The 27,407-nt window shown below is 46.8% G+C and overlaps 2 protein-coding genes across 5 annotated transcripts in view; one reads left to right on the top strand and one right to left on the bottom strand.

Annotated features, from left to right (window-relative positions):
• creb5b (cAMP responsive element binding protein 5b) overlaps positions 1-7,784 on the bottom strand; it is a 48,821-nt gene extending 41,037 nt beyond the window's left edge. The window contains exons 1-2 of one of the 3 annotated variants that reach the window (XM_049026696.1): positions 7,696-7,784; positions 779-856 (exon numbers count right to left, since the gene is read on the bottom strand). In XM_049026696.1, coding sequence (XP_048882653.1) covers positions 779-832 — 54 coding nt within the window. In that variant the 5' untranslated portion in view covers positions 833-856; positions 7,696-7,784. Of the gene's footprint in view, positions 1-778; positions 857-4,801; positions 4,951-6,572; positions 7,389-7,695 lie in introns of those variants that run through there. The other 2 variants (XM_049026695.1, XM_049026697.1) reach the window with 2 other exon arrangements.
• Positions 7,785-11,081: 3,297 nt separating this feature from the next.
• jazf1b (JAZF zinc finger 1b) lies at positions 11,082-27,380 on the top strand. Of its 2 annotated transcripts, XM_049026700.1 has the most exons (5): positions 11,082-11,299; positions 20,656-20,728; positions 22,444-22,640; positions 24,620-24,789; positions 25,474-27,380. In XM_049026700.1, exons 1-5 carry the CDS (start codon positions 11,185-11,187, stop codon positions 25,648-25,650), a joined length of 732 nt encoding a protein of 243 aa, XP_048882657.1. In that variant the 5' UTR covers positions 11,082-11,184; the 3' UTR covers positions 25,651-27,380. The 2 variants fall into 2 exon arrangements, with proteins under 2 accessions (XP_048882657.1, XP_048882658.1); XM_049026701.1 differs by lacking the exons at positions 24,620-24,789; positions 25,474-27,380 and adding an exon at positions 22,777-24,613 and having other exon boundaries at positions 22,444-22,710.
• The last annotated feature ends 27 nt before the right edge of the window (positions 27,381-27,407 follow it).

The raw sequence follows: 27,407 nt of genomic DNA, 5'->3' as shown, positions 1-27,407 counted from the left end.
AGTATTTGGATTGACACAGCAACACTGGCCCTAGGGACTGAGTGGCCCATCCACATATCTATGGACAGAGTGCACCCTTGTCAGGAGGATGCAGCATGGCAAAGCTTTCCAGGAGAGACATTTACAAATTTAGCAGATGCTCTTATACAAAGTACCTTTGTGAGAAGGCAGGGTCAGTCAGGCTCTAGATCTGGAGTTAAGGGTCTTGCTTAAGGGCACAATGAAGGCATGACTCTGCCAACCATGGCATTTGAACCAGCGACCTTCTGTTGACGGGCACAGAGTCCTAACCCGCACAGGCACAAAAACAGCCCACAGTGACCACTTCAGAGTCACATGGCATGGAACGTTACAGACGCCTCTATTGAAACTACCAGTCCAGCTAACCCATCCCTACTCTTACAAATCATCTGGATTTCCAAGCGACAGGAAGCAATTTAAAGATAATATTAAAAACAGAAAAACAGCTTCTCACTCTGGCAGTTGCCTTAAACCCTTAAATCATGAGAGGAAGAGAGGACTCTAGGTATTAATTTTACACATATGGTCTCGATTTTCATTCTGATGCTCCGTCCTCATTGAAAGATACGCCTGTAACTGGTAAACTTGGCTCGCATGTGGGGATCTGATTAAGTCTCCATTACGTACAACAGGAGAGCACCGGCGGCAAACATGCGTGATGTACGGCTGGAGTTTTTACAGCCCATGTGTCGGTCTGTCGTCCTTCGTCAGGCCGCGGATGCCAGCCTGCAGCTGGGGCCGGCTTCACGGCACGTACCTGGGAGCAGCCAGGGGCTCCGCACACGAAGGGTCTGTCCTGCTCCGAGTTCATCACTGTCGCCCTCTCTTCATAAAACTGGAAGCCGGCAGAGAGAGAAAAGGACGTCAGGTTTCACTTCAAAGGAGGGAATGCAGGCGCGACAGTGCCAGCTCTGCAGGTCAGGCGTCCACATTGTAGACAAACCTCAGTGCATGTGTACATACTCAGTGGCCACCTCATCAGGTACGCCTGACTAGGACTCCCTTTCTCCTACAGAACTGCCTGAATTCTTCAGGGCATAGATTCAACAAGGTTCTGGAAGGTGCTTATAGAGTTTGGTCCATAGGCGTACGTTAAAGCCAGCCAATACAACCCTCTGGACCCCCTTAGATGGGTGGAGGCCTCAACCCCCCAATGCTCAACCAAAAGGCATGCTCTCGGTTTGGTCCATGACATTTTTGTACTTGTGGTCATTCCTGTTGGTTTTAACGAGTCTGGCCATTAGACCACGCTTATTAACAAGGTGCTTCTGCCCTCGGAACTGCAGCTCCCTGCAACTTTTTCATGCACCGCCCCATCTACCCTAAACTACAGAAACTGTAGCACATGAAAATCCTAGGATGTTGGCCATATCTGAGGTGCAGGAACCATCATGTCCGGCACCAACTAAAAGACCAAGTTCGGAACCACTATGATCACGCGTGTTGCCCATTCTACAGCTTTTCTGAACCGTGAGTGAGCCTCTTAACCCTGTCTGCATGCTTTTTTTCTTTTAGTCTTAGACAATTCTCTGTTTGTAGGAGCAGGCTGTTGGCGCTAACGAACAGGTGTATCTAATAAAGTGGCCGCATCAGAGTGTATATTATATAAATACATGTATATGATCACACACACAGAGGGGCAGTGGCGAACAGAGGGACTTCTGACCACTGCGAAGTCTGGGGTTCACGTCCTGCCGCTGCTCTGTGTTTATGGAGTTTGCATCTTTTCCACGTGTGTTATGAGCTTCCCCTCAGTGCTCCAGGTCTTCTCACAGTACACAGATATGCAGTTAGGCTAATCAGTGTCCCTAAATCTCCCATAGCACTCATGCCCTGCAGTGAACCCTCGCTCCATCCAGGGTACCCGCATTACCCAGGTTGCACCACAGAAGAGAGACTGCGGGTAAAACTATATGCAGGGTCTTGTCTTCCAATTCTCAATAGAACCAGAGGTGCACAGATGCACGACCATCATTTGCAGCGGATGTGCCTGTGGGCCCGGGTCCCAGGGAGCAGAGTGGCCGACTCAAAGGGCAGCCTAAAGGGGCTGCTCCCTCACACAGGCTCAGGAGCTATTACAGCATGTTACAGCGTCCTCTTCTGTAAACCAGTTTGACAGCCAACTCTGGTACCAGCGAAGCCTGAATCGGGGCTCTTATCAGAACCCCATGCCCCCCCCCCCCCCCAACCCCGAAGCCAGCCTCGTTTAAAATGAAAGGTAATGCATAGCTTTTTATTATTCAGAAATTCAGAAGTTCCTATTTTAAAAAAACCCAGTCCACGCCAACATTCCACGGAATTACAACAAGCGGCCGAGTATCCGGAACCGTCCGTTTCTCTCAGTATAACCTCTGGGCTTCACAGAGAAGCATGTGGTTTTTCCAGGTAGTGCACTTCTGTGGGGCTGCACCATGCGTAATGTACGCCAGGCCCGCCAGGCTTCTCAGGTATGGCCGAGTGATGCGAGCTCGTTAGAATACGGGACCCCGGCGCATGCACACCGCAGCCTCAAACGTGTCTGCGAACAAACGTGCCCTTGTCTCGCGCCGAGTTCCACGCGGCTCCAAACATTCCCCCGAGCAGACCTGTTGAGTCATTGGTTTACATAGTTAATTAAGGTATGGATGTTTCCATTAAAAAGAAGAAAAAAAAAATAAAAACATAAAAATAAATGCGCAATTAAAAAGCAGGTCTACAGAGAGCTTCAGTTTCTGCGTTTGGGTAAATCACTCTTTGCTCGTTAGACAGATTTAGGCCAACTTGGGCAGATATTTTAAATATACTATTTCCATTCTCTTGAGGATACTTTTAAACTTAACAGCAGTTAACTTTTCTTCACATCCTTAAGAGACTTATAGCTGTTCACCATCAGTTAGTCAGAATATAGAATACATTTATAGATTTCAAATGTATATTTTTAATCACCCACCTCCAATTTAGCTTTGCATGTAGTTCAATATAAACACAACAGACTAAATGGCTGCTACGAAGAATCCTTTGCATTACTATTTATCTGTGGATAATGGTAGTACAGCAGTTCGGGATCCGCGAATTGCAGATCGTTTCAGTAAGGGGCGGGGCTTAGAGCTTCTCAGGTAAGGGGCGGGGCTTAGAGCTTCTCAGGTAAGGGGCGGGGCTTAGAGCTCTCGAGGTGGAAACTTAATAGAAAGCCCAGAAACTGACTGCGACAACGGCAAATGAGTAAGATGCTCCGGGTGAAGGTACAGCCTATGCAAAGCTTCAAGCGTATAATAAATTAACACAAAGCGAGCCTACGCTGTTGACAGCATTGTAACGTCAAGGCAACCATTTGGCTAAAAATAGGCGCTGGAATATAGCCTCATTCATGTTCCTCCGCACAGGTCATCTCGGCCTCTCGCCACGTCGATAGTCGCGTTCCCCACGCAGCCCCTGCCGCCGCCAGGATCAAGCCAGTGCCTTGTGATCGTGGCGCTCGCGGGTGAGCAAGACTTCTATTAACAGTGCTGACGATCGCGGCCGGGGGGGAGGGAGGTCCGAGCCCCAACGGCACAAGGTTGACCCACAAAACCTGCATCGAGCCCCGAGTCACCGTCACCGAATTAGACAGCGATGAGGCCCGAGGCCCCTTTCTCTCGCACTTGGCCACCTCTTCAGCTCAAAGCAGAAAGACACTTAGCTTCCCCGGTGCAGAGAACAGTCCAGATGGCACAGGCTGCCCGTGGACTGAGAGGGTCAGCTTTCAAATGGCCTAGTTTTATACTTTGACCTTATTTGTTTTTATGATTTCAAAAGAGTTGAGTAATACTTTTCACCATCGCTCTGGGAAAACAAATATCTAAACCTCACTCAAGACAGCTACCATTTTGGGTTGCTGATGAATAAAAACAGACATAAATTCCTCTCAGGCCATTACTTCCTCCGCGATTGACCACAGGGGCTGCATTCATTTGCATTACACTTTACAATGCACAGTTCATTCCTCCCATGATAATACTGAAATACATTTTTTTTTTAAATATCAAAACTGGTCTTCTGGCTGGTGCAGGGAAGGCCAGCAAGGCAGCTCCAGTTGTTCTGGGCTGGATTTGATGGACTTGCTTGCTGGTGTCGCTCTCCTACATAGTTTTATGCGTCTGTCACAAACTGTTAGAACTTTCCAACAGAAAGGCCGCAATCATCTCTTACAGCCTGGCATCTCCTGAGCACTGAACAGAGACGGTCTATGGCTCTGGCCGGCCCTCTCATACCCACGTTACAGTTACCCAGATCCCTCTCAGACGCTGAAATTAAACTTTAACATGGGAATCTGACCGCTGCCAAGACTGAAAGGCGATCGGGTCTGAGCTGGGCGGCCGAAGGCATTACGCACAGACAAACATACGCACACACAACAGCAGGAACGCGTTAGGTTATAATATCGCCGCTAAATTGATTGGTCATAGACATGCTATCTGCGTAACCTTGCTGGGATAAGAGCAGTCCTGTCCGGGTCAATATCAGGCCACAGAATAGAAGGGTTGCAGAATATAGGATTAAGAGAGTAACCAAATACGAAAGGATCATATCGTGAAAACAAAACGTCAAAAATAACTCTCCCTCCTTTCCGCTAGACAAGATTTGAAGAGTAAAAACAAAAGCATGTGGAGGGACTTTATTAGGCAGTAATTAAAATTCACTGCGTTGGTCTGTAGCCGAGCCACGCTCTGCAATAAGAGCCAATTAACCTTGACTTTGTCGAGCGTAGCTTCATAACACACGTCTCACATGCCCCCCAGCAAAGGACCAATCGATTGCTTACCCGAAGCGGCCAGGCAGCCTCCCGGCCCCACGTGCGTTAGGGCCCTCGGCTTAACCACTGACGTCTCAACTGGCCAAGGAAATTTCGCCAACGGCATGCCAGAAGCGGCTCCTGATGCGAACTCGCTACATGATTGCGGAATGGGGGGGGGGGTGTCTGGTTTCATGGGACGCTGCAGAAGAGCACTCAAGGTGCACATCTCGGGGGGGGGGGAGGGATGGGCACGGACTTGCCGCAGCCCCAAACCTCCCGCTCCGCCAACCTTATCCAGTACAAGTTCGGGGTGAGACCAGGAAGAGCCCTGAGGCTGAAAAAGGCAACTAAGCTACGGCAACAAGCGTCAGCAGCTCTTAATAACAGCGAGACAGAGACACCCCCCCCAGAGCAGTCAACCAAGTTTTCAGCAACACGTCCCCTACACTCCACACTATGAAACCTCCCTCACATTCCCACACGATTCAAACACCCTTCACAAGACTGGAGAGGGGGGGCCAGTCACCAACATACCCCCCAGAAATCTACCCCTAATGATGCTAATTGACTCAGATGATAATTAAGACAGTGTAGAGCTCATACGGATAGACTGTTCTGGAAACTTTGGACATTCCAAGTGAAGTCCAGCAATGAGTGCTTAAGTTTTTAAATGTCCATTCATCAAGATAGCAGATGTAGGGGCAAAACTAAGAAAAATATCATCAGCTCTTCTGCAGTAAAAACAGCAGACATTGGTGAACCTGTAACCCAAGCATAGTGAACAATGACAAAAAGCCAACGGCATATATGATCGTTGCTGTTACTTTAATACTAACTGGCCATTACTGACAGTGGCAGACATCCAACATGTTCCTAAATACTGTCACATAACACAGCGAGGGCCACAATTTGACTTTTGTCTGTTGTCCCAAAAATCCATGTGGTTTGCCTCGCTTAGCAAAACGACATACAATACATTCCTCTGAAATACTTTCTTTTCTCAAAATGTTTATGTCAGTATGTGATCAGCAAGAGCGAACATGTCTAATGAAGTATTGTTATGCAATGGAAAGCATTTGCACCTCTCCTAATAAGCCCATCTCTGCAACTAGTTTTACTTGGGTTATTGTCTCAAAGAAACAATTACCCACATAATAAATAGAATTAAAAACAGCCGTTTTTATTTTATCATTACATACATGTAGCTTATTTATTGCACTTATAATTATGGTTTGTTTATTATTGTAATTTTGAAATGTAGATTAAGAAAAAGTAAAGTTGTAAAGGCTATAGCAGGCTACTGACCGTTAATAGTAAAACCCTGACTAATATATTTAAGTTAAAATTAAATCTAAACATCTCCTGCTGTCACATTTAGGTCAAATCAATTTAAATTTGTAAGGATAACTATTTCTGAGCGAACGACTCCCTCAGCAATTTTAACTCTGGTTCCGTAACATGTTCAAATGGGTGATCTGCCCCATAACACTGAACAGAAACATAACATTTAACAAAAATGTGACTGAACATTTACTTTACGCAGCCGAGTCACTGTCAAAATGTTTTGGCTTCTTTATAGCTTTTTGGATGACTGGAGAACATGGGCATGCTTTACATTTAAGCTCGAGTCACATAATTAAAGTTGTATACGGTAACTATACTTTTTTATATATAAAAAAAGTTTGTTAATATAATGCTGCGTTTAATCTGATTATGAAACGTTTAGACACAGAGGACCTAACACAAGCAAAACTAAATGATGATCAAACATGCATAAACAAACAAACAAATTCTGTACCGGACACGCGTGGTATTCCATGACAGTAAATTTCCCGCGACGGACAAAACTCCACAATTGATAAAAATTTGTTGTGTAAAGTGGTAAAAACGTCAAGTTCTTAGTAACTTCGCGGCCTCAGATGTGAGAGTTTTCAGCCCGTGGGCTTTTAAGCTTGAGAGTGCTTCGTCAGCAGGTCCCTGGGACCCTTCAATATCTCCGTCGCTTAATCAAATACTCAGACTGGCCTGCAGAATGACGTAATGCCAAAATATATCTCTCTCGTTTGCAAAAAAAAATAAAAAAATCATACAAACGCATTTCTCAGTGTACCGGAAATCAATTGAGGGTAAATACAGCATTGTTATTTTCGACATGTCACTTATTGCGCTTCAACACGAGAATGAAACTATACGTAGTGAGAACCCGCCAGTGATGCCCGTGCACTTGACTCGGGAGGCTGCAACGACTCTTTGTTGGAGCAAAAACTTGTAACTATTCAAAATACCACTTGGTATGAAGTCTCTGGCAATACGGTCATGAATGAACTGACTAGCGCATGAGATCATGAGGACCAAGGTGCCAGCCTTTCGCGGTTTGTCCCGGGACCGATTTCTTTCGGTCCACCTCACCTCTGCAAAAAAAAAAAGAAGTCTCTGAAAGCGAATCCACGACGGATAAACCTTTGAGCCCTTGATACTGTGATCTCAGTGCATCGGACAGGAGAGACAAGTTCGCATGCGCTGTTTTCGTAACAGGACGGGTTCAGAGGAGCGCGCCTGACAGCTCGCCGGTGGAGACAGGCACTTGTCTGCTGGTGCAACAACTTCAGCAACATTCAACACGCAATCTCATCCCCTTGTTTGTCAGCACCCTACTCCCGCAGGTAGCTAAAGCTGTCATATCTGACTTTATCAGCGAAAACGGTCCGTTACCCAGGCACTGAATCAAAGCTTAATTACCCACAGGAAACGTTTTAAAAATGATTTTGGGCACTGTAAAATCAGACTGCTGTCGGTTGCTTTTTCACAACTGAGAAAAGAAAAACATTACGAAATTAAGTTCATTTACAACTCGCGTCTGCACGTACAATGTGAGATGTAATACGAGTTGTTCACGGCGGAAGGCAATTCTAATAACTTACCAAACAAGTGCAGAAAAGAAGCAGCACTCTCGGAGAACGAACCACGTTGAACTGAGAGAAGATTACAATGCGTTCTATTTAGAGAAGCATTACATCACCTTTCGGTGACGTCACGTGGGATTCCTGAACTTCTAAATCATTGCGGTCCGCTTGGGGGCGGGGAAAGTTGGGCGGGGCCGGCGGCTTCACGCGCTGTGTAGCGTAAGGTGGGTGTGCCGCGCGGCCAGCGACATAGACCTCCGGCTGACGGACCTGTGCAGTGCTGCTGCATGTAGACTGCGAGCAGTGCCCACCTTAAAAAGTCAAAACATCCATGTAGAGCCGTGTGACCGAATTTGTTCAACACTTATATAAGAGGCTAGAAGACATTTGTTAGGGCATTTAAAGAAAGCGTTTTGTGAGTACAGAGAAATAAAGTGAATTTTTATGGGAAATCGGAGAGATGGGTGGAGTGTAGACCCCGTCTATACCAGTTACAATAAACACCGTTTGAACGGCACTGTTTTGTAAATTACTGACTCACTTGTATTAATACGACAAATGAGTAATACAGCGGACTAAAGTAAATAAATAATTGCGATAGGTAGAAACCTTAAAGTTAGATACAGAGAGGCAATAACAGTCCTACTGAGTCATTTGTTTAGACATAATCTCCGGAGTTAAGGGATTTCTTTTAAAGATTCGAACTTTAAAAAGTTATTATGACTTTTGTATAACATTGCTGGTGGCAAATAAGCAATATGAAACTTAAATGAAAAAGCAAAAATCCTTTTATATTTTAAAAACGGAATTAGTAAACACAAACATTTACATTTGTCTGTTTTTGTTACTTTTTTTTTCTTTACAGCGGAGTCAAAATGTAAACAAAGGACTTTGAATGTTGGAAAATGGGAACTGTAATGACTCGGGGTGTGTGACGTCGTACGACGAATCCCTACAATCGTGTTAGTATTTCTGGAATTATTTTTAAAAATCGAGAATGAAGATTTTTTTCGCACTTTTCAATACTGCATATACACAACGGGCTGCTCTTGCACTCAAAATACTTGCCTCGGATATGACTGGGGGTTTGTTTTGGCCGAGGACTTATGGGTAAAAAAGGGTCAGCAAAGAGAGTAGCGTGAAGGAGCTGAACCACGTGTCTTCATCTACTGTTGTCGTGTGTCCCCACACTTTGGCTTTTTGGTGCATAATATCCACCTGAGATACAACCTCATCTCAATAGTAAATGTATTTATCTATTATGAAAAAATGGAAATGGCCTCTTTACAGCATTTGATTACAAACTGATTGAATCTTAAAACTGTTTATGCATTGAAATAGATCAGAGACACTGGTTATGAATTTTCAGGAAGGGTGTCCGTGGGTTAGCACCAGTATGGACGTCAAGCATTCTGAACTTTTTTTGGTGCAGTAGGCAGTGATGTCATGCTCCCAATGCATACCACATGCACACTGGCACCTAAGGGAAACAAATCCATGTACAGCGTGTTGACTGCTCTGACGTTCTCAGGAATCACCGACAAGGCCCAGCGAGAACCCATTACATGCACTCTGGGCACCAGACCAGGAGTAGACCAACCACCAATGAAACGTGTCTCCGGGCACAGACGGAAATGGGGCAGGACCAGCGCACAACGAGATTTTATTTAATTTTTTTTTGTGAACTTTGTCTTGACAACACGGGACCTACTTTTTGTAGATATTTAAAGTGATTTGACTAAACTTTTTGAAACGTGAAACAAATCTATAGCAGCCAGAATAGAGAATGGGTGTTTAGTCTGTGATGACAGACATTGGCAAGTTAGGTTTCTGTGTTACAGATAGGCCACTTGCAGTATTTCTTACACTGCACCAATGGCATATGTGGGATAGTGAATAATAGCACACATTTAATTGTGGTTGTCATAGGATAGGATAGTACTTTATTGATCCCACAGTGGGGAAATTTGCGTGTTAACGCAGCTCCAGACAGCTAGTAAGAAAGAATTTACAAGAGTAAAAGAATATAAAAATACAAGAATAAGAATACAAATAAGAAATAATATGAAAAGATAGAGCACTAGTCCAATACTAGTAATAATGCCTATGTGACTATGTGTAATAATGCCTATGTGTAGTGGGTTGTGGAAAGTACAAGTAGTAATAAATATCAACTCTATAACTACTATATCTACAATTAACTACTGAGGTAGTGCTGTGTGTTGGTATCATATGTCACTATAGAAAAGTGTATTCCAGACACAGAACAATTAAAACATATTTAATGTCTCTGCAGTGTACTATTACTTGTAATTTCACTAATACTTTTAAACACGACTCTCAGCCTGTGATGGTTAATGGCATTTACTAATCCAAATACTCACTGCCCTATTGTTTGGTATCACAAGTTTCTGTAAATTATTCTGGTAATTTAAAATATTTTTGTTAATATAAAACTCAGAGGCCATTTCTCCGTGCTGTTAGTGTTCTGCAATCAGACATTTAAAAATACTACTTCAGTACTCCACTCTAGAAATACAGGGACTTATGTAGCAATACCTAAACGCAAATAAAATACTCGTTTGCATTAAGCAGCTTAACTTACCTAGGAAGATCCGTGGTTTACAGCGTCCTCTAGTGGACGTTCAGATATTACAGCTAAATTGTGACATCTAAGGAAGCGTGTTTTTAAAAGTGTTGCTTTACTATGAACACATAAAATAGAACATAATTGTGGACTCGAAATTTCGAAAAGAAATATTAACGACATTTGATATGCTGAAGACACAACAGTGAGGAAGTGAATGTGAGGAAGAAAATGTTATAGACAGAACAGCCGCTAACTTTAGAGTTAATGGTGGAGACAAAAGCGTCACATTGTAATAATTTCATTGTAATAACCCTTTACGATTTCTTTCAAGTGGAAAAATAGTTTAAAACTAATAATTAGTATAATTGAATAACAAAGTATGAAAAAGAATTAGATTAACTTCATGAACCTAATTTATGGATTAAAACAGTGAAGAGTTACATTTCATCTATTAATGTTTGCCGTTTTGACTGTACACTAAGTGCAAGTCCATGTTTCCATTTTCCTTGGGAACTTTGGTAAGGAAAGCATAATCTTAAAAAAATAAATGATAAACGCGCGGATTGGGTTTGACACCTAAAATAACATGCTGACTGAATTGACCAGCGCATTTTAGGGATATTCCTGTAACTTGCGGGTGTTAGGTGCTTTCTATGATCCGCCGTGTTTTAGGCTCATAAGTTATTTCGGAAGGATTTGTGATCTATCAGTACTGGACCGGCACAGTGCGACCCATTCGCCACGCGGCCGGCTGACGACGAGTCTTGCGGACAGGTACGTGTGACGTCACGGCGCTTCCTCGCCGCCGCTGCCCCGTTTCCCCTCGCGACGCCGCTCCAGCCGCCGCCGCCGCCGCCGCCTGGCCGTGGACGCCCGCGCCGCCCACCATTTTTCAATGTAGCTAACTGGCTAACATCATGACGGGCATCGCCGCCGCCTCCTTCTTCTCCAACACCTGCCGGTTCGGGGGCTGCGGGCTGCACTTCGAGACTCTGGCCGAGCTCATCGTTCACATCGAGGACAACCACATCGGTAAGCGCCGGCCGCTCCGAGTCGCTTTCCGGGAAGCCTGTCTGGGTGAGATGGCCGGCCCGGCACCGTGCTGCGAGCGGCGCTTAAGCCCTTTGACTTCCTGCGTACCCGGCGGCGCCGTCATTAGGGTGTGGTTGTCCGAAGGGCGCTTGTCTAGTTCGGCGACGGACTTGTGAAGCTGAAGTGACGCCGTAGCTGGATGTGTTTTTCGCGAGCACTGGTCTGCGCGGCTCGCTTAGGGTGGGTCAGCGCGCCGGCGCCATGTGTGCGCGCGCCTCGGGACTCTGTGGGACGCGCGGCTCGCGCGGCTGTCATGTCACCGCTAGGCCTGGAGCGCGCGTCGGCACGGGACCGGCTCTGAGCGAAAGCAGTAAATAATACACGAATCTCTTAAATAACAAAAAAATGACATTGTTGTTTTTATCACGCCTTTGTTGGACACCAGAAATGACTATTTAGCAACGGCGAGTAGCGTAGAGAAACATTTGGCTGAAGCTGTCGCTCGTAGCTCTGCGGTGCCGGGGTATTACATGCACGTTGCAATTCTTCTCCTTGCACGGCGGTCGCGGTGCCGTGTTTTTTGATGGGGCTTGTGTAAGTGAAGATCGTCCGCGGCTGAGCCGGAGGGAATGTAACAGCGCGGAGATTTTTCTCGCCGCGAGGGCTCCCGGTGCATCACTTGTTGCAGCTCTCCAGTGCATCTCCTCCCCATCTTAACTGTTAGCGCTTCCGACTCCTGCGTTTTGGCAAATCGCATGTTTACCTTAGTATTTCGCGTAATTTGTTTTAGTCTTCTAGCACACTTTTTTTTCCAATTAGATTGTTCTTTGTGTCTGTGTCTGTGTCTGCCCCGTGATGGGCTGGCATCCCGTCCCCGGTACCCCCGTGTTATGCAGCTGTGCCTTCCGGGATGGGTTCCTTGCTGACGGTGTACTGGGTATGTGCCTGTGAAAGATGGATGGCTGGACGAAAGGGTGAAGTTAAACTGTAAACCTGTGCGGTTGCTGCTTGTGATGTGAAGGAAATACAGAACAGTTTTGCTTTTGTAAATATTAAGCAAATAAATACTTCTGTTACTCAGATGCATTTTGGGAAAAGACTTAAACTTGAAAATCATTACTGTGCTGGATGAAAATGAGATAATTTAGATGTAAAAATACTATGTCACGTTTTGACTGAAGATTGCATATATCAATCCAGGCATGTCAAGTGTCCTGTCCTGGAGGCAATACTGTAGCATGTGTGTATTTCACAGGGAAAACCCAGTTTGTTTAACTGGGCTTATAACAGCTTATGCCGAAAAGAAAAATTTTCCTTAAGCAAGTACTAACAGGTTTAGTTGACACTCTTTTGTGCCTAAATGAATCGTTCGGTTAAACACGCACTTTTTTTCCTGTTCACATAGCTCTGAGCTGTGAGTAACAGTCTACGCTTAATGAGCTTGTTTGTATAAACGTGTCCCTCCAGTTTCATGAGAAAGTGCCTTCATGTGACTTTGGCAGAGGAAGGAAGGGCTTTTGTGTCGTGCTGTTATCAGTGATCAGTCTGTATCTGGCGGGGAGCTTCCAGGGTTATGTCCTTACACTGTACATCAGTCAATTAGCAGGCGGAGCAGAGCGTCCATTGTTACTGGGTGGATATTGAAAAACAGAAGCTTTTTTATCCATTGTCGCATTTTAGCAGCTGCCTGTTTGTCACGGACGCATCTCCCGGTGACTGCAGCCGCCCCACGCTGTGGGCTGTTCTCCTGCTAGCAGCGTATGTTCATCTTTCAGCTGCGCAGTCTGGCACGCCATCTGTCCAGGAAGGGCATTGTCTTGACATTCAACTCCCAGCACTGGCCAAAACTGAAAGTATCTTTCAGGTCCAAGGGAATCAGAGACTTTTGCCTGTCAGGGTCCCGTACGCAGGGTTGCCCCCCCCCCTCCCCCCTGTGTGCTGTTTCTCTGTGGAGAAAGGATTTGGCATTAAAGCAGACTGATGTGCTGGGGACACCTTTCCACCAATCATGAAAGACAGGAAGTACAAAAACCTTGCTTAGCTGACAACCGCAAGTGTATATGATTTGCTTAACATTCTGTTTCGCGAGACGTCGCAAACTCTGTATCAGAGTTGCATTTTAATTAGATTTTTTTTCCAGCAAAAATGAGCAGGAGGATTTTTTTTTTTTTTTATTATTATATTCCCTCCACCACCCCCCTCTGCGGAGGACCACTTTATTTCTATTTATTTATTTATTTTTATTTATTTCCTCAAGAGAGGGAGAGGGAGAGAGAGGGGGACAGAAGGACGAAAACGGAGAAGAAGGGAGCAGGAGGATTTTATTACATGTTATGTTTTCATTATGTCCCCTTGATGACTTTACAGTCATCTCCGCGTCCTGCAAAGCAAATGCAGTGAACAGTTGAGTAGGTCTACACCAAGCGCTAGGATACTGATTGAGCTGGTCTTGCTGTACTTGCATGCTTTCCCTTTTAACGTAGCACTTCTGCCCCATTGTCCCCAATTACTAGGCCACCGTTTGTCCAATCCGTGCAAAATCAATCACATAAAAGCAGGGCAGGAATCCACAGGTATCCGCATGTCAGAATTGCTTAGTGCTGCCCTGTATCCATGATGGCGCGATGCCATCTGTCCCCATGCCAGCACGTTCCAGTTCCATGCCATCATTCCTCCCCCTGCCTGTCACACATGGGAGAGACGTGCTTCCTGTTTCCATGTGACGTCACTGCACTCTTCTGCTGTGTTACTTGTCCTACAGGCCTTCCTTGCCTTGTCTTGCCCTGCATCTGCACGCATGGTTACAGCATTTAACAGGGGATGGGAATTTTGTGTTGCTTAGCAGTTTTAATTCTACTAACTGGAAAAGTAGAACTGAAAAGTCCACATTCTTGCACCGACGACATATGGCCAGCAGAGGGCTGGTGAGCCCGGCACTGGCTAGCGAAAGGGGGGTGTCACGTGGAAGCCTGCGGAGGATGGGTGAAGGGGTGAGAGCCCTGCAGCTGCGCTGTGAGTGGCAGGCAACCTGCAGACAACCTATGATACCAAGGCTTGGGTTAAGAATGTCCAGAAAAATATCTGCAGGATGAGATGGAGAATTAACAGGGATGGTTTAAGAAGGGCAGAGACAGGACTTGGTGCTGGTCTAATGGAAGCGTCTCAGAACCCCCCCCCCCCCCCACAGCATGATCTGTTGCTCTAGTGTCGTCCCATTAGCTTCACTGTGTTCTGTGTTGTGGTGGCTGGTAAGTGACTGATAACTGCAAAGGGAGACCGTATGTTTAGTCAGACAGAAAGTGCAATGTCACGCGTGGCAGGATGGAGTCGGTATGTACATGCGGTTTGGTGCATGGGATGGATGCTTCTCACTCCTGCTTACGTTTCATAAGACCACAGCATGTCACATTTAGACGTGTAAATAACTAATATGCTTTTCGTAAATGCTGTGCTTTATAGTAAAATTACAGTGAGCTGCACAAAGATATTGTCACCTTACTCCTTCCCACATTTGTTGGAAATTGGTTGTTTGTAGAAGCCGCTTGGAAACTATTTCCTAAATGCGTGTGTGTGTGTGTGTGTGTGTGTGTGTGTGTGTGTGTGTGGATTATGTTTGTATTACATTGTGGGGACCAAATAATTTTGACATTTTTACATCACTGATCTGTGAATGCAATCAAAAGACTAAAAGTCTCGTATTTTGTTTGTTTACTTACGGTTAAGGTTAGGGCTGGGTAGGTTAGGGTTAGGGATGGGTAGAGGTTAAGGTCGCCATGTTAGTATTAGAGTTTTCCCCATAGAAATGAATGGAGAGTCCCCACAAATATATAATTACAAACCTGTGTGTGTGTGTGTGTGTCGGACCCCTCTCAGTGGCACATATAGGTGTTGAATGCTTTTTTTTTTTGCAGTGGTTGCCAGTTTGCAGTCTGCGTGCTTCTGAGGTGTGAGGATTTTAAAGTAGAAATGGCCTAAATGGCTTATTTGAGGAGGGATAAAAAGGCAGTTAGTGCACTCCGGAATGGAAAAAATCCCCCCAGCCCCTCCCTCGTTTGCCGAAGTGCCGTTCCTGGCGGGCTCCGCGTTGCGCCGCCAGCCCTAATTACAGAGAAAAAGGGGGCTCTTGATTTGGCTTCTCTTTCCTTTTCATCTGGTGTCCTGCTGCTCAAAGCGCATTCTTCCGTTTAATTAAGGCGCTGTGAAAACGGAGCCCTGCGCTCGCACACCGTGCGTGACGCGCGGGCTGGTGGTTCACGCTGGCGGCCAGCAGGGGTCGCCAGTGCACCGTAAGAGTTCTCACCGGCATTTCTTTAGCGAAAGTCCCTGCCCCCCAGAGACATACGGCCTGACAGCTCTGCGTCCTGGTTTAATGACATACTAATCTGAAACATATTTATGGAAGCTGAGCCCTGTTGTGGCTTTAAATTTATGCATATATGCATGTGTGATGCCTACTTTATGATTAATATAGTGCCTTTGCCTTTCATTTATGTGCTGTGAAAAAAAAGCCTGACAAGTAGATGCGTCCTACTGCTCATTCATTGGTTCATCTGTTTGCATTCGTTTATTTACTTATGCCGTAACTGTTTGTGATGCTCAGAACATTGCTGAAAATGCCTGAGGGGGGTTTCTACTCAAATAACCTAGTTACGGTTAATGTTCTGTCTGGTTTAACTTGTTTCGACCTTGTTTCGAGCTGTTCCTGTCCTGAGGTTCTGACTGGGTTGCATGGTTGTACCCTACACCCTAGCCCACCCCTCCCCACCTCGACAGCTGTATGCAGGAGGCTCATTTAGGAGGCGTGGAATTCTCCCCCAAATCAGAGCGGAAGTCATAAAAGCAGTCTCTGGTACTGCAGCGCCTGCACCTGGTGGAGTTAATTGCAGTACCACCCCCTTGCCCCCCAGCCATCAGCCAGACACTTTCATAGCTAAACTGACTGAAGAAGAATAGGACTGAACTTGTAAACATGACTCTGCTGAAGATTAAGTCCTGTTCAGATACAAGCCTGCTGGAAACCCTTCAGCACGGAAGTCAGTCTGCGGACTCGCCTGCTATTGTAAGATACTGCAGATACTGCTTATGTATTTATTTAGACTTTTGCACTCGTAGCAGTTCTGTGGCTGTTTAATTAAACTGAAGAGTCCCAAGAGAATTTTATTTTCTGGTAATAATGTTCATCGAGATGAATCATAGATTTACTCTTTAAAAATACTACAAAATTTAGAGTGACTTTCTGCAAGAGTTACATCTTTACATTTATTGATTTATTTTTTGTCGGGATGTGCCTTTGCGCTGTGGCTGGTCTCTCTGGGCCGGGGGCCTCTGCACGGTACAATGGCAGCTTGGAGAAAACAAATCACAGATTAATACATTCCTTGTCAGTCAGAACATTAAGTGTGCCGCAGTTTGGCTGCGTCGTAAACATGTCACCATGGCGTTTGGCACACCATAGCCATGTGGTGCACGGCACACTGGGGGAACTGGGGGGCTGTAAGCAAGGAGGGGCAGCAATTTCCGTTGGGGGAAGCAGCGTGAAGCGCTTCCCTTTTGGAAACGGAGCCGTCACATGAGCGACAGGCAGAGAGGCTGCGTCTTTAAAAGGCAATGACACGCTGTAAGGACACGCCGCCATGTCGCAATCGACGCACTCCAGCGTGTATAACTGCGGAACAGTCGAGGCCCGCAGAGTAACGCAGGACGCAGTAAACGACCACCAATGGACCACCGCTGCGGACCACCTGTTAGACAGACCACCTCCCTGCTTCTGGTCCCCCAGACCTGTTGTCATTTACGTGAGTCTCACCCCCCCCCTAAACCCCTCTGCTTTGGTGGCCCTTGACAAAGCAGTCAGAGAACGTCCCCCCCCCCACACACCTCACTTCAGAGGCCCCTTCCACTGCCCCCCCTACCACCCAGGGCTCTGGTGCTTGTAGATTTATAGTGTGTGGGACTGGATTGATCAATAAGCAATTAAGCAGCCTGACTCTAGCCTGCTCGTTAGGGCTTCCTCTGCAACCCCCCACCCACCCCCCCGGATGGTCAGTCATCACCCCCACATCCTGCCCCCAGAGGCCTCCTGATGTCACACTCGCAAAACGTCGCGGCGTGTTGCTCTGCGTTTATGTGTGCGCGTCTGCATGGGGCTGCAGGGTGCCGTGCACTAAACAGCACTAATGAAACACTTGCGTAATAGTTCTGTATGTAATAATGCATGTCTGCTTCTTTTTTTTATCAGGTTAATGAAACTTATCATAAGTCACAGAGAACAAGCTTGTAGGTTTTAATTCATGGCGCTTAATCAGAGTTGATGGGATTGCAAATGCATGTATAGGTATTGCATTTCATTTAATTAATTAAAAAGTTTTTTAAAATGATTAATCATGTTTAGTCAGGTTCAGGTTTGGCGTGTAGAGTGTACTCGCAGTACGTGGATTAGCATGCTTGCAGGCTGGGGTGTGGATCCATGAAAGGCCTCACGGCGCGGCCGTCACACCGAGCAGGACGCTCTGGGATGTCGCCCACACACGGATCGCTGATTAATACACCCGCCTGATGACTCACTGGCTCTGCAGCAACACTGTCTGGGCACCCTTCGCCCCGTAGCTCAGTCTGACTAGGGGAGGGGGTCCACTCTCTCAGTGCTTAATGCCGTGTTTCCCAAACCGATTCTTGGGGACCCCCCAGACTGTTCATGCTGGCAGGGAGCAAAAATGTGGACGGTCTGGCAGGGAGCCGGGAGGGAGCAGAAATGTGGACCTTCTAGAGCGTCTCTGAGGGCCAAGTCTGAGAAACACTGGCTTCAAGGACCAGAGGGAGCTGGTCTCACGAAGAAGCCCTGCCTTTATTCTATAGCGGTTAATCATCAGTCGTGAGTGGAATGCCGGGGGGTGTTCACATATCCGCAGGAACTGCTCGTGGGATAATCCTTCATCTCGCGCCCAGCAGAATTCCAGCTAATTGGCTGGTTGGCAGAGGTCACGTGATACTCCATGTGGAGGTGCGCTACTCACCCCCCTAACAGACGCATGTGAAAGTCGCACCGTGGGGCCTGGATGAGGTAGGGTACCCCAGACTTCCGCAATCCCAGATTTCTCCCCCCATAATTTCCTTCACGCCCGGATGGGCCTGTCTCAGCCAGTGCTCCGCAAGCACCTAGAGCACTTTGGCGTCACGATCATGTTGGAGAAGCGCAAGTGAGCCTCCCTGTCTAAGTCACAGCACCGGAGCTGTTTACTTTCTGTAATTACGCCGTAAGGTCTGATGCAACTCTGATCCCGAAACCCATACAAAGACCTGACAAAAGGAGCATAAATATTTGTGTTCTCAATTTGTCACAGGTTTGTAGTCATTGGCGTAGCCAAAACAGTGACACCTGTTGATCAGAGATTGCAGAACATGTCCCATGCCGTGTTTCGAGGGCGCACCTAGCAACGCTCCTGAGCTCCCGGTTCGCCCCGCCGCATCAGGGTGAGGCTGTAACGGCGCCCGGAGTGGCGGAGCCGCTTCCAGGAAAGCGACGCGATAAACCACAACGGCCGCATCTGCGCCACATTAGCTCTGTCAAGGAAGTCACATTTCACAGGACACACGGCACTCGCACACTGCATGTTTTAATAAAGCCAGTGGGCGCAGAACTGGGTAGAGTGACAGCAAACGAACACAGAGAGGTAACTTCATTTAAAAGAAATGACATTCTATTTCGAATCAAATTTGGGGAATTCTGCTGCGCTTCCAGCTAACTGGAGATTTTCTGTACGCTATTCGATGCCAAGTTATTGAGGTTTCACAAGTGTCACAGTTTGCTATTGAACGTTTGTCAGCCGTCCAATTCTTTCTTAAAAAAATATTTTATTTGGACTAAAATGCACTGTGTGTGTTTTGGATTTGGCTAGTAGTTATGCTGTTGACACTGACATGTATTTATAAATATTGCTAAAGATTCTAATTTATGAAAAAAAATACATATTTTTTTTAAATCATTGTTTACCAGTCTGGATATTTTGAAAATCATTTAATATTTAAATTGCATCAGTTTTCATAAAATATAGTAGTATAGTTAGTAAAATTTTTGAAAACTTCATGAGAAATACATTGGTAGGATTTTTTTCCTTTGTGCTTGTTCCTATGTCAGCCACAAGGAGGCAGTGTTTCCAAAGCCGGACGCGGGCTAAATCTAGCAAATGATTTATTGGGCACACAGATGCGTGTCAGTGGGCTGGTTGCTGAGGCTGGCTCACCCCAGGGTGCGGGGGCTGCGCAGAGCAGCCGTACAAAGGCCGGGAAATGTCTGGAAAAAAGGCAAGGTGGCAAAAAAAAAAAAAAATGAATGTGTCAAGTGTGGTCTTGTAGAGGGCGAAAAAAAGGGCGGCTTTAAAAGAGGAGAGGAGGAACCGGAGGCCTTCGCACGTTCCTACAGGACCACTTATAACTAGCTTTACCTCTGCTGTTTAATTAACGAAATGTGCCGTGCGAAGTGGTTCTGTGACTTGGGATAAAAACGGTGGAAGAATGTCGGTGAATAGGCAGCATCGGCATGCTCATCTTGTCCTGCTGCGCGACCACTGCTGTCCCAGCATGCATCGCGCCCCCTCCTCTGGCAGGAACAGGCATTCAGTTAATGTGTTTTTATTGATCGATATTCGTTACAGATCGAGATACTGGCACTGGTCTAGTGTGTCAAACTTAGCCGATATATAAACTTCCCCAATACTAAGTTAGCAGCACCAGAGCTTAAGATATAACTACTGAAATAATAGAGACGGTTGTATTGAATGATCAGCTATTTTCCTAGAGGAGGATGAGAGATTTCGTCGGCTCGTTCACCACTCTGAAGAGGTCTTGACGTACCGGCCTGCAAAACCATTTTATACAGCCCATGATATCTTCTTAATTATTAAATCTGGCCCCCAGATCGATGCTCCATAATCCACAGAATAAGAAACATGTAACATCACTCTGATAATCTGCACCGGCAGGCCTAGCAGGTTTTGCCGCCGGCAAACGCCCCCCCCCCCCCCCCCCCCCCAACCGTTAGGCAAGTTTCACCACCAGCACGACTGGCTCAAAGGTTAGCCAGTAATTAGAATCAATGAAAATATTCACTAGAGACGCTGTGCCCCCCCCCCCCCCCCCGAGATTTCAGTTATTCCTGACATTCACCACCATGACTAGTTTCTCAGTCATGGAAACGGTTCAGCAGCATCATAAATAAATTAGAAGTTTTTTTTCTCTGCAAATATGTTTATTTTGGCAGGATTGAGTTGTGTGGTTTTCACCCCCCACTGCTGATGTATTGATGGTACGTCCCAGAGAGCGATCCTCACACTGTTACACCCCCTCCTCCTCTTGCCTAGACACGGATCCCCGCGTGCTGGAGAAACAGGAGCTGCAGCAGCCAACATACGTCGCTCTCAGCTACATCAACAGGTGAGCCGCGGCGCCCCCCCACTGCCCACTTACTGCCTTCTCACCCTGGCAAAACAAAAAAATGACAACCTGCCTGTGAATTCACATGCAGGACATTTCTTGCATGTATATTTAATTTAATGTTGCCCTTTCTCCACTTTCTCCAAAAAGGAATCATATCGGTGATTACTGTGCTACATCCAGATTTCACCCAGAGCTACTGTGTACCTGCAAAGAAAATCGAACAAGAAAAAAAACATACAAACAACATTTCTGACAAATCTGAGAGTACATGGGCTTGTTCCTTTCCTGGCAGCCTTTTTTTGTGGTTTGAACGTAATCTGTTAAATCCACTTTTTTTATTAAGTGTCTGTGTGAATATTCTAGTTTATGGGTATATTTACAAAATACGTTTTACAGTGTGCAGTAAAATTCAACCTAAATTATAGAGTTGAAAAATGACGAAATCTAAACCAATCACTGATTTGAAACATACTGCATCATTACTCTGGTGGTGATCCGGACTCCCGTTTCTGCCTTGTTCCGGCGCCGGCTTCTCCCAGCGGCACGCCAAAGCCGTTTCTACGACAGACCCACAGGGATGCTTTGTGCGCCCCCTGACAGATCTCTCAGGCGGAGCTAGAATCAGGGCGGCTGGGCGGGTTCTGTTTTGCGAAAGCCGCGTAATGGCAGTGTTACCAGTTATCGACTTCCAGAGAAGCTAGGAGGGAACCGTGAGAAACTCAGAGAGAAACCAGTACTCCCTGCTCCTCAGTAGCAGCCCCTGAGGGCGGACCCAGAAGCAGGGATGCATGTCACATCGATACGGACACAGTGAACCAGCTTCCCAGTTGGGTTCCACACCTGCATTCAGCTGATTCCAATTTGCCCCAATAGTAGACAGTCACGGCCTGCGAGCTGGAAGTATGTGGTGTGATTGGGTGCTGGACTGTTCTCAACTCATTGTGTTGCTCCAATACCTTGAATGGAGCTTCCCTGATGGACCCTACAAGACCAACCCTTGGTTAGTTGTCATGGTAAACAGAATTCTTCAGCAGCGAGATCTGGATGTAACAGTCCAGGAGAGTCCAGTTAGCACAGCTCTCTGTACACGGTCATCAGCCCCCCCCACACACCCTACCACTTCCAGTCTTTTCCCACTAGCGTCCCCTCTGGCTCATCAGCAGCAGGATAGGACTCCATTCACGCTGATGACCAACCATGACTACCAGAAGGTGACACGGGGATGCATTCCTCCCTCCACAGTCCTCCTCACTGCTCTCGTGCCCCGCCACCCCAGCACCCTGAGTCCCGAGAATCCGACGAGCAGGTTCACGTCTGCCCTCCCTCCTCGAGAGGAATGAGACACGGTCCCACAAGGCTGCGTCTTTGCCCAACCATGCCGCATGTGCTGCAGATGTACGGCGTGTTAATGGCAGGAGACGCGTGCCAGCAGCCTGCAACCTTCACATTACACTTCAGGAAGGATTCTGCTGTTCTGTGGTCGCGGAGAGGACAACATGAGTGTCCATCACTGCTGTGGCCCATTTCCTGATATCTGGGACGCTTCTGTTGTGGTCCAGCCATGGAGATCAGACGGCTTCTGACCATTTCTGCTCATGACTTTATTTCAAATGTTTCCAAAGGAAATACCATAGTTCCTGTGTTAGAGTACACGCAGTCTTATTTATTGTGTGTGTGTGTGTGTGTGTGTGTCTCTGTCTGTCTGTCTCCAGGTTCATGACTGATGCTGCCCGTAGAGAGCAGGAAACCCTCAAGAAAAAGGTCCAGCCCAAACTATCCCTGCCTCTGACGGGCGGTGTGTCCCGAAACAGCGTGTCGACGCCTCCCCGGCACAGCAGCGGCAGCCTGACCCCACCCGTCACTCCACCCATCACTCCCTCCTCCTCTTTCCGTAGCAGTACTCCTACAGGTAGGCCACTGGGATTGAGTGGTTCTCCTACAAGCAGGTCTTTGGGATTGCGCGGTATTCCTGTAAATAAGTCTTTGGGAGTGAGCAGTACTCCTATAAGCAGGCCTTTGAGACTGAGTGGTACATCTGTAAGTAGGCCTTTGGGAGTGAGCAGTACTCCTATAAGCAGGCCTTTGAGACTGAGTGGTACATCTGTAAGTAGGCCTTTGGGATTGAGCGATACTCCTACAAGCAGGCCTTTGGGGCTCAGTAGTACTCTTAGAACTTCTACAGTGCAGAATGTGGCCTTTCTGCTTGTGAGTGCAGGGAGCGCAAGTGTGTCTGAATACATTTTAAGCATTTTATAAGTTGCCTGAGGTACAGATGGTTGCTGGCTGAGTGATTTTTACGCAGATATTGATGTGGTTTGAGTGTAATCTGTTAATTCTGCCTTGTTTATGAACAGTGTCCATGTAAAAAATGTTTTTACGACTTTACCTTACAAAGTTTTACAATGTACATAAAGTTTAGCATAAATTATGGCTTGTGAAGTGTAGATTAGTTACCTGTGTGTACCAGATAATCATACATGATTATCCTGCCATTTAACTCCTTAGCAAGGTGGTTGTCCGTGTAAATCACAGGTCCCCAGTGAAGCTCTTATTCTAAGTAGCTAATTCACTACGGCAACTTCACTGACCGTATTTTTTAAGGATTTTACGAGGTGTAAAAAGTATAGAAGTGCTGGATCGGATGCGGGTGTGGAAAACACCGCCGTTCCTTTTTCTGAATGGTTTGGTGTCACAAAAACTACACTAAAATGAAAATACCTTGGTAAGTATAGCCTCTCTCTGCATGACTCGTGGGGAATGTGTGAGACAATATGAAAGATGAACACTGAAGAGATTGGCCTGACTGCCTCACCCGTTATACAGTCATGGCCAAAAGTTTTGGGAATGACACAAATAATTTTCACAAGCTGCCACTGTTTTTATGATGCCAATTTGCATACACTGCAGAATGTTATGAAGAGTCATCAGATGAATTGCAATTAATTGCAAAGTCCCTCTTTGCCATGAAAATGAAACATCTGACAAAAAGATCTACAAACACTGATGCAGCAAACTCTGTGAAAACCAGTACTCATGTCATTCTCAAACCTTTTGGCCACGACTGTACTCCTGCTGGGGAATAAGTGAAGCCAGACATCGAGTGAGTAAAAGTATCAGGGAGACGTGGCAGGAAGTCCCCGAACCTCGTGCTTGTTCGGCATTCATTTGGGCCAGCACCGTGTCAGATGATTTCCATGTTTGTGCGTGATGTTTACCCCTTAATTTTCCAAATGAGGTCCAAATTAGGACCTGCGTGGCTCTGGGTTTTGGTCTCCCTGCCTGCTGTGGGCTCTCAGGCTCCCCAAATAGAGGCTTGATGTTTTTTTTTTCCTCACACAGCTGAAGTAGTCAGTATGCCGGGGGAGGCCTTGAGAACGGCCTCCTGTCTCGGACCCGGCTTCTGCTTCTGGTTCTGCTCGGCAGTAGCAGGGTGGTCCGCTGCCTCCTCAGTAGGGGTAATTACAGCAGGCCCAGCGTGCACAAGGTGTTTTAATCGCCCGGCAGATGTCGGCATACTTTTTTGCGCACAAACGCTACTGCAGGACTTTTAATGAGGTCCAAGGCTTCACCAGCTCCATGGTGGAAAATTTCTAAATTTTATCTACCTACTCCCCCACAATGCCTGACACCACCGTGTGGCCTTGCAGGACAGATGTCAGTCCACCAAAGCTGCCATAGCTAGGAAAGCTTTCGCCCAATCGGCAGCATACCGCTCAACTGATGCCAAACTTGGGCTTCAGGGCGATAAAGTAAAATCCTCCAAGCTAGCTCTGTCTAGATATAGCATCTAAATCAGCATTGCATCAAGTGAGACGGGATTGCTTTGCTGTGGGGAATGACTGCTCTCCCCCCCCCACTCACTCTCTGTTGTGACACCACCACCTGCAGGCAGCGAGTACGATGAGGAGGAGGTGGACTACGAGGAGTCGGACAGTGACGAGTCATGGACCACCGAAAGTGCGATTAGCTCTGAGTCCATCCTTAGTTCCATGTGCATGAATGGGGGTGACGAGAAACCCTTCGCCTGTCCCGTGCCGGGCTGCAAGAAGAGATACAAGGTGAGGCCCGGGCCGCCCTCAGGGATTTGGGGCGAGGGGCGTCTAGCGGGCCAGGACCAGGCCTGGGTAATGCCAGAACAGAGTGAAGCTTTCATGTAGGAACAAGACGTAGCTACAGTATCAGATATGGAAAGTTGGGTTGCGATGTCTGTCATCACTGGTGTAAGTGCTTCCTGGTGGGGCAGACTATCACCAGAAATCTGAGGAAGCACTTAATGAACTTGGATTTGAACAAAATATTGTGGTTTTCGAGGCTTTCCATGGACACGTATGTCATTCGTTTAAAGTCATTAATTTAAAATTCAATTTCGACACCCATAAAAAGTTGAGCACAGTGTGTCAGGAAAACAGCACCGGGAAGTAATTGCCCCCGGTGTTCCTCCTGGGGTGGGGGTGTGTGTATTAAGATGGCTTTAAGAGGCTCCCTTATGTTCGCTGCATAGAGATGACATATCAATCCACTTCAGAGGGCCTTGTAAGTTTTTACGGGATTTTCCGTTCACATCTGGTGCGCGACCAACATAAATTACACAGGCGAAGTGAAATTAGCAGCCGAGGCAGGATGACGCCACAAGCGGGAAGTCGCTGCTGGAATTTGGGGCGGGCGGGGGGTTGGGGTGTGTGTCTGCGGGTCCTCGTCCTCTCCGTCATGTCACCCTTGCCACCACACCTCCCACTGTGCAGAATGTGAACGGCATCAAGTACCACGCCAAGAACGGCCACCGGACCCAGATCCGGGTGCGCAAGCCCTTCAAGTGCCGATGTGGGAAGAGCTACAAGACGTCTCAGGGCCTCCGGCACCACACCATCAACTTCCACCCGCCGGTGTCGGCCGACATCATCCGCAAGATGCAGCAGTAGTGCTGGTCGCCGTGCCAACTCATCACCAGCCCCCACCCCGAGACCTTCCCCAACACTACAGTCGTTCTGCATGCTTTAACTGTTCCCATTCGTTTCCCGTCTGTAATCTGAAACGGTGGATACCTGCAGATTTAGTGGTTTTTATACATTTGCACACTTGTTAGCGTTATGTATTTCTGCCGACTTTGTCATTACGGTGCTAAATGTTTGTTTAAAAAAAGAAAAAGAAAAAAAAAGTATGAAACGTACCTTGGAGACAGAATAGCAGCTGTGAGAGCAGCCCGATCCCTGACCCCATCCCGATGGGGCACAGGAGGGCAGGGGAGGGCGCCTGGCACGAACGGAGGGGCGTTTGACCAATGGCGAGTCAGAGGGTTGGGAACGAACGTCTCCACTCGAACTCCATCATTCCAACAGAGAGTACTCTGGTAGTCAGCTATCTATGGTTAGCTTAAACAGCGAGCCAGTCGGAATGTTTATAATCAACGTTAGTTATTATCTGGTATATAACAAATGTATGTGAAAATTATGCTTTCAGAATCAGTTTTGCAGTGTATGCTTTATTTCTGTTTCATTCTGTAGCATATTTTACTCGCGATACTTTGGGAGCATTTTAGGCTTAAAAGCTGCTTAAATATTTAGATTTTTATTATTATTTTTTTTATGTTTATCAGACCCAGATAATTATGAGTTCTTTGTGTTTGATGCCAAAAGACGATCTCAGGTCAATCGTTTTGCCAGCAATCGAGAAACGTGATTCTGCCCAAACATTCCCACAACATCTGGACCGAACCTTTCGCTGGGATTCTCCCCCCTCCGCGCGTGGCCCCGGGTTTCCCTCGCAGCCCGGCGGAGCTGCTCCTGGGGGCAGGCGGAGGACGGTCCCCCCTCACCTGGGTGAAGTCTTTAAAGCACTTTGTTGTTTCCGCTGCCAACGACCTGCAGGGCTGCCGTGCGCCTGGGAGCCGCTGTCCTGCAGGGAAAACAAAACTAACCCGAGAGCTTTCAGCCCGCCAGCACTGCTGTGGACGTGCGTTTCATCTGCCCCCCCACCCGCATCCCGTGACTCCCTAGTAGGCCGTGCATTTACCCGATCTCTGACCGCCTTGTATTTTCTATCTCTGCATTCCAGTATATGCCTATGTAGCTTTATGGTGAAACTTCGTGGAGTATTTAGTTTAAACCTTATCGATTAGTATTCTGCCGGTTTCGTGCAGCACGAGGTGTCCGTTTTGACACAGCCCTGCCTCCTCCGGAGCGCGTCCGCATGGCCTGGATAAGGGCTCCGCCGGCGCGGTAAGAGCACGATGACAGCAGGCGTCTACCAAGTGCTCTCCTCTCGGCTCCTGCCTACTTGGGAGCACGGTGCCGTGCACAGTGCCGGCCTGCGGAGGAGATGGGGCCGTCTGACACTCTCCAGCAACCCATCGCTGCATGATTATGAATATTGTTAAGGAACTCGGTCATACTTAGCTTAATTTTGTGACAGTATTATACAGCAAGTTTGGAGGGGACTATTTTGATATATTGTGTATAGTGAATGTATTGTTACGTCTCCTGTAAGTGCTTTAAATTATATTTTCGTATGTGTGTAGAGAATAATGTACCAGTATGTATGAAGGCAAAAAAGAGGATGTTTTGGAACCGAAGGTGATATATTCTGTCGAACTTTCCTTTAAAAAGCTGCTTCTTAAATGTAAATCTTATTAAATTTTAAAGTATGAAAGGCTCAGGTGTGACTTTGATGTATGGCTTAT

Source organism: Brienomyrus brachyistius, chromosome 9 (assembly GCF_023856365.1).
Source record: "Brienomyrus brachyistius isolate T26 chromosome 9, BBRACH_0.4, whole genome shotgun sequence".
NCBI lineage: Eukaryota > Metazoa > Chordata > Actinopteri > Osteoglossiformes > Mormyridae > Brienomyrus > Brienomyrus brachyistius.
Note: the sequence above shows the minus strand (reverse complement) of the source record. Positions and strands in the feature narration are given on the sequence as shown.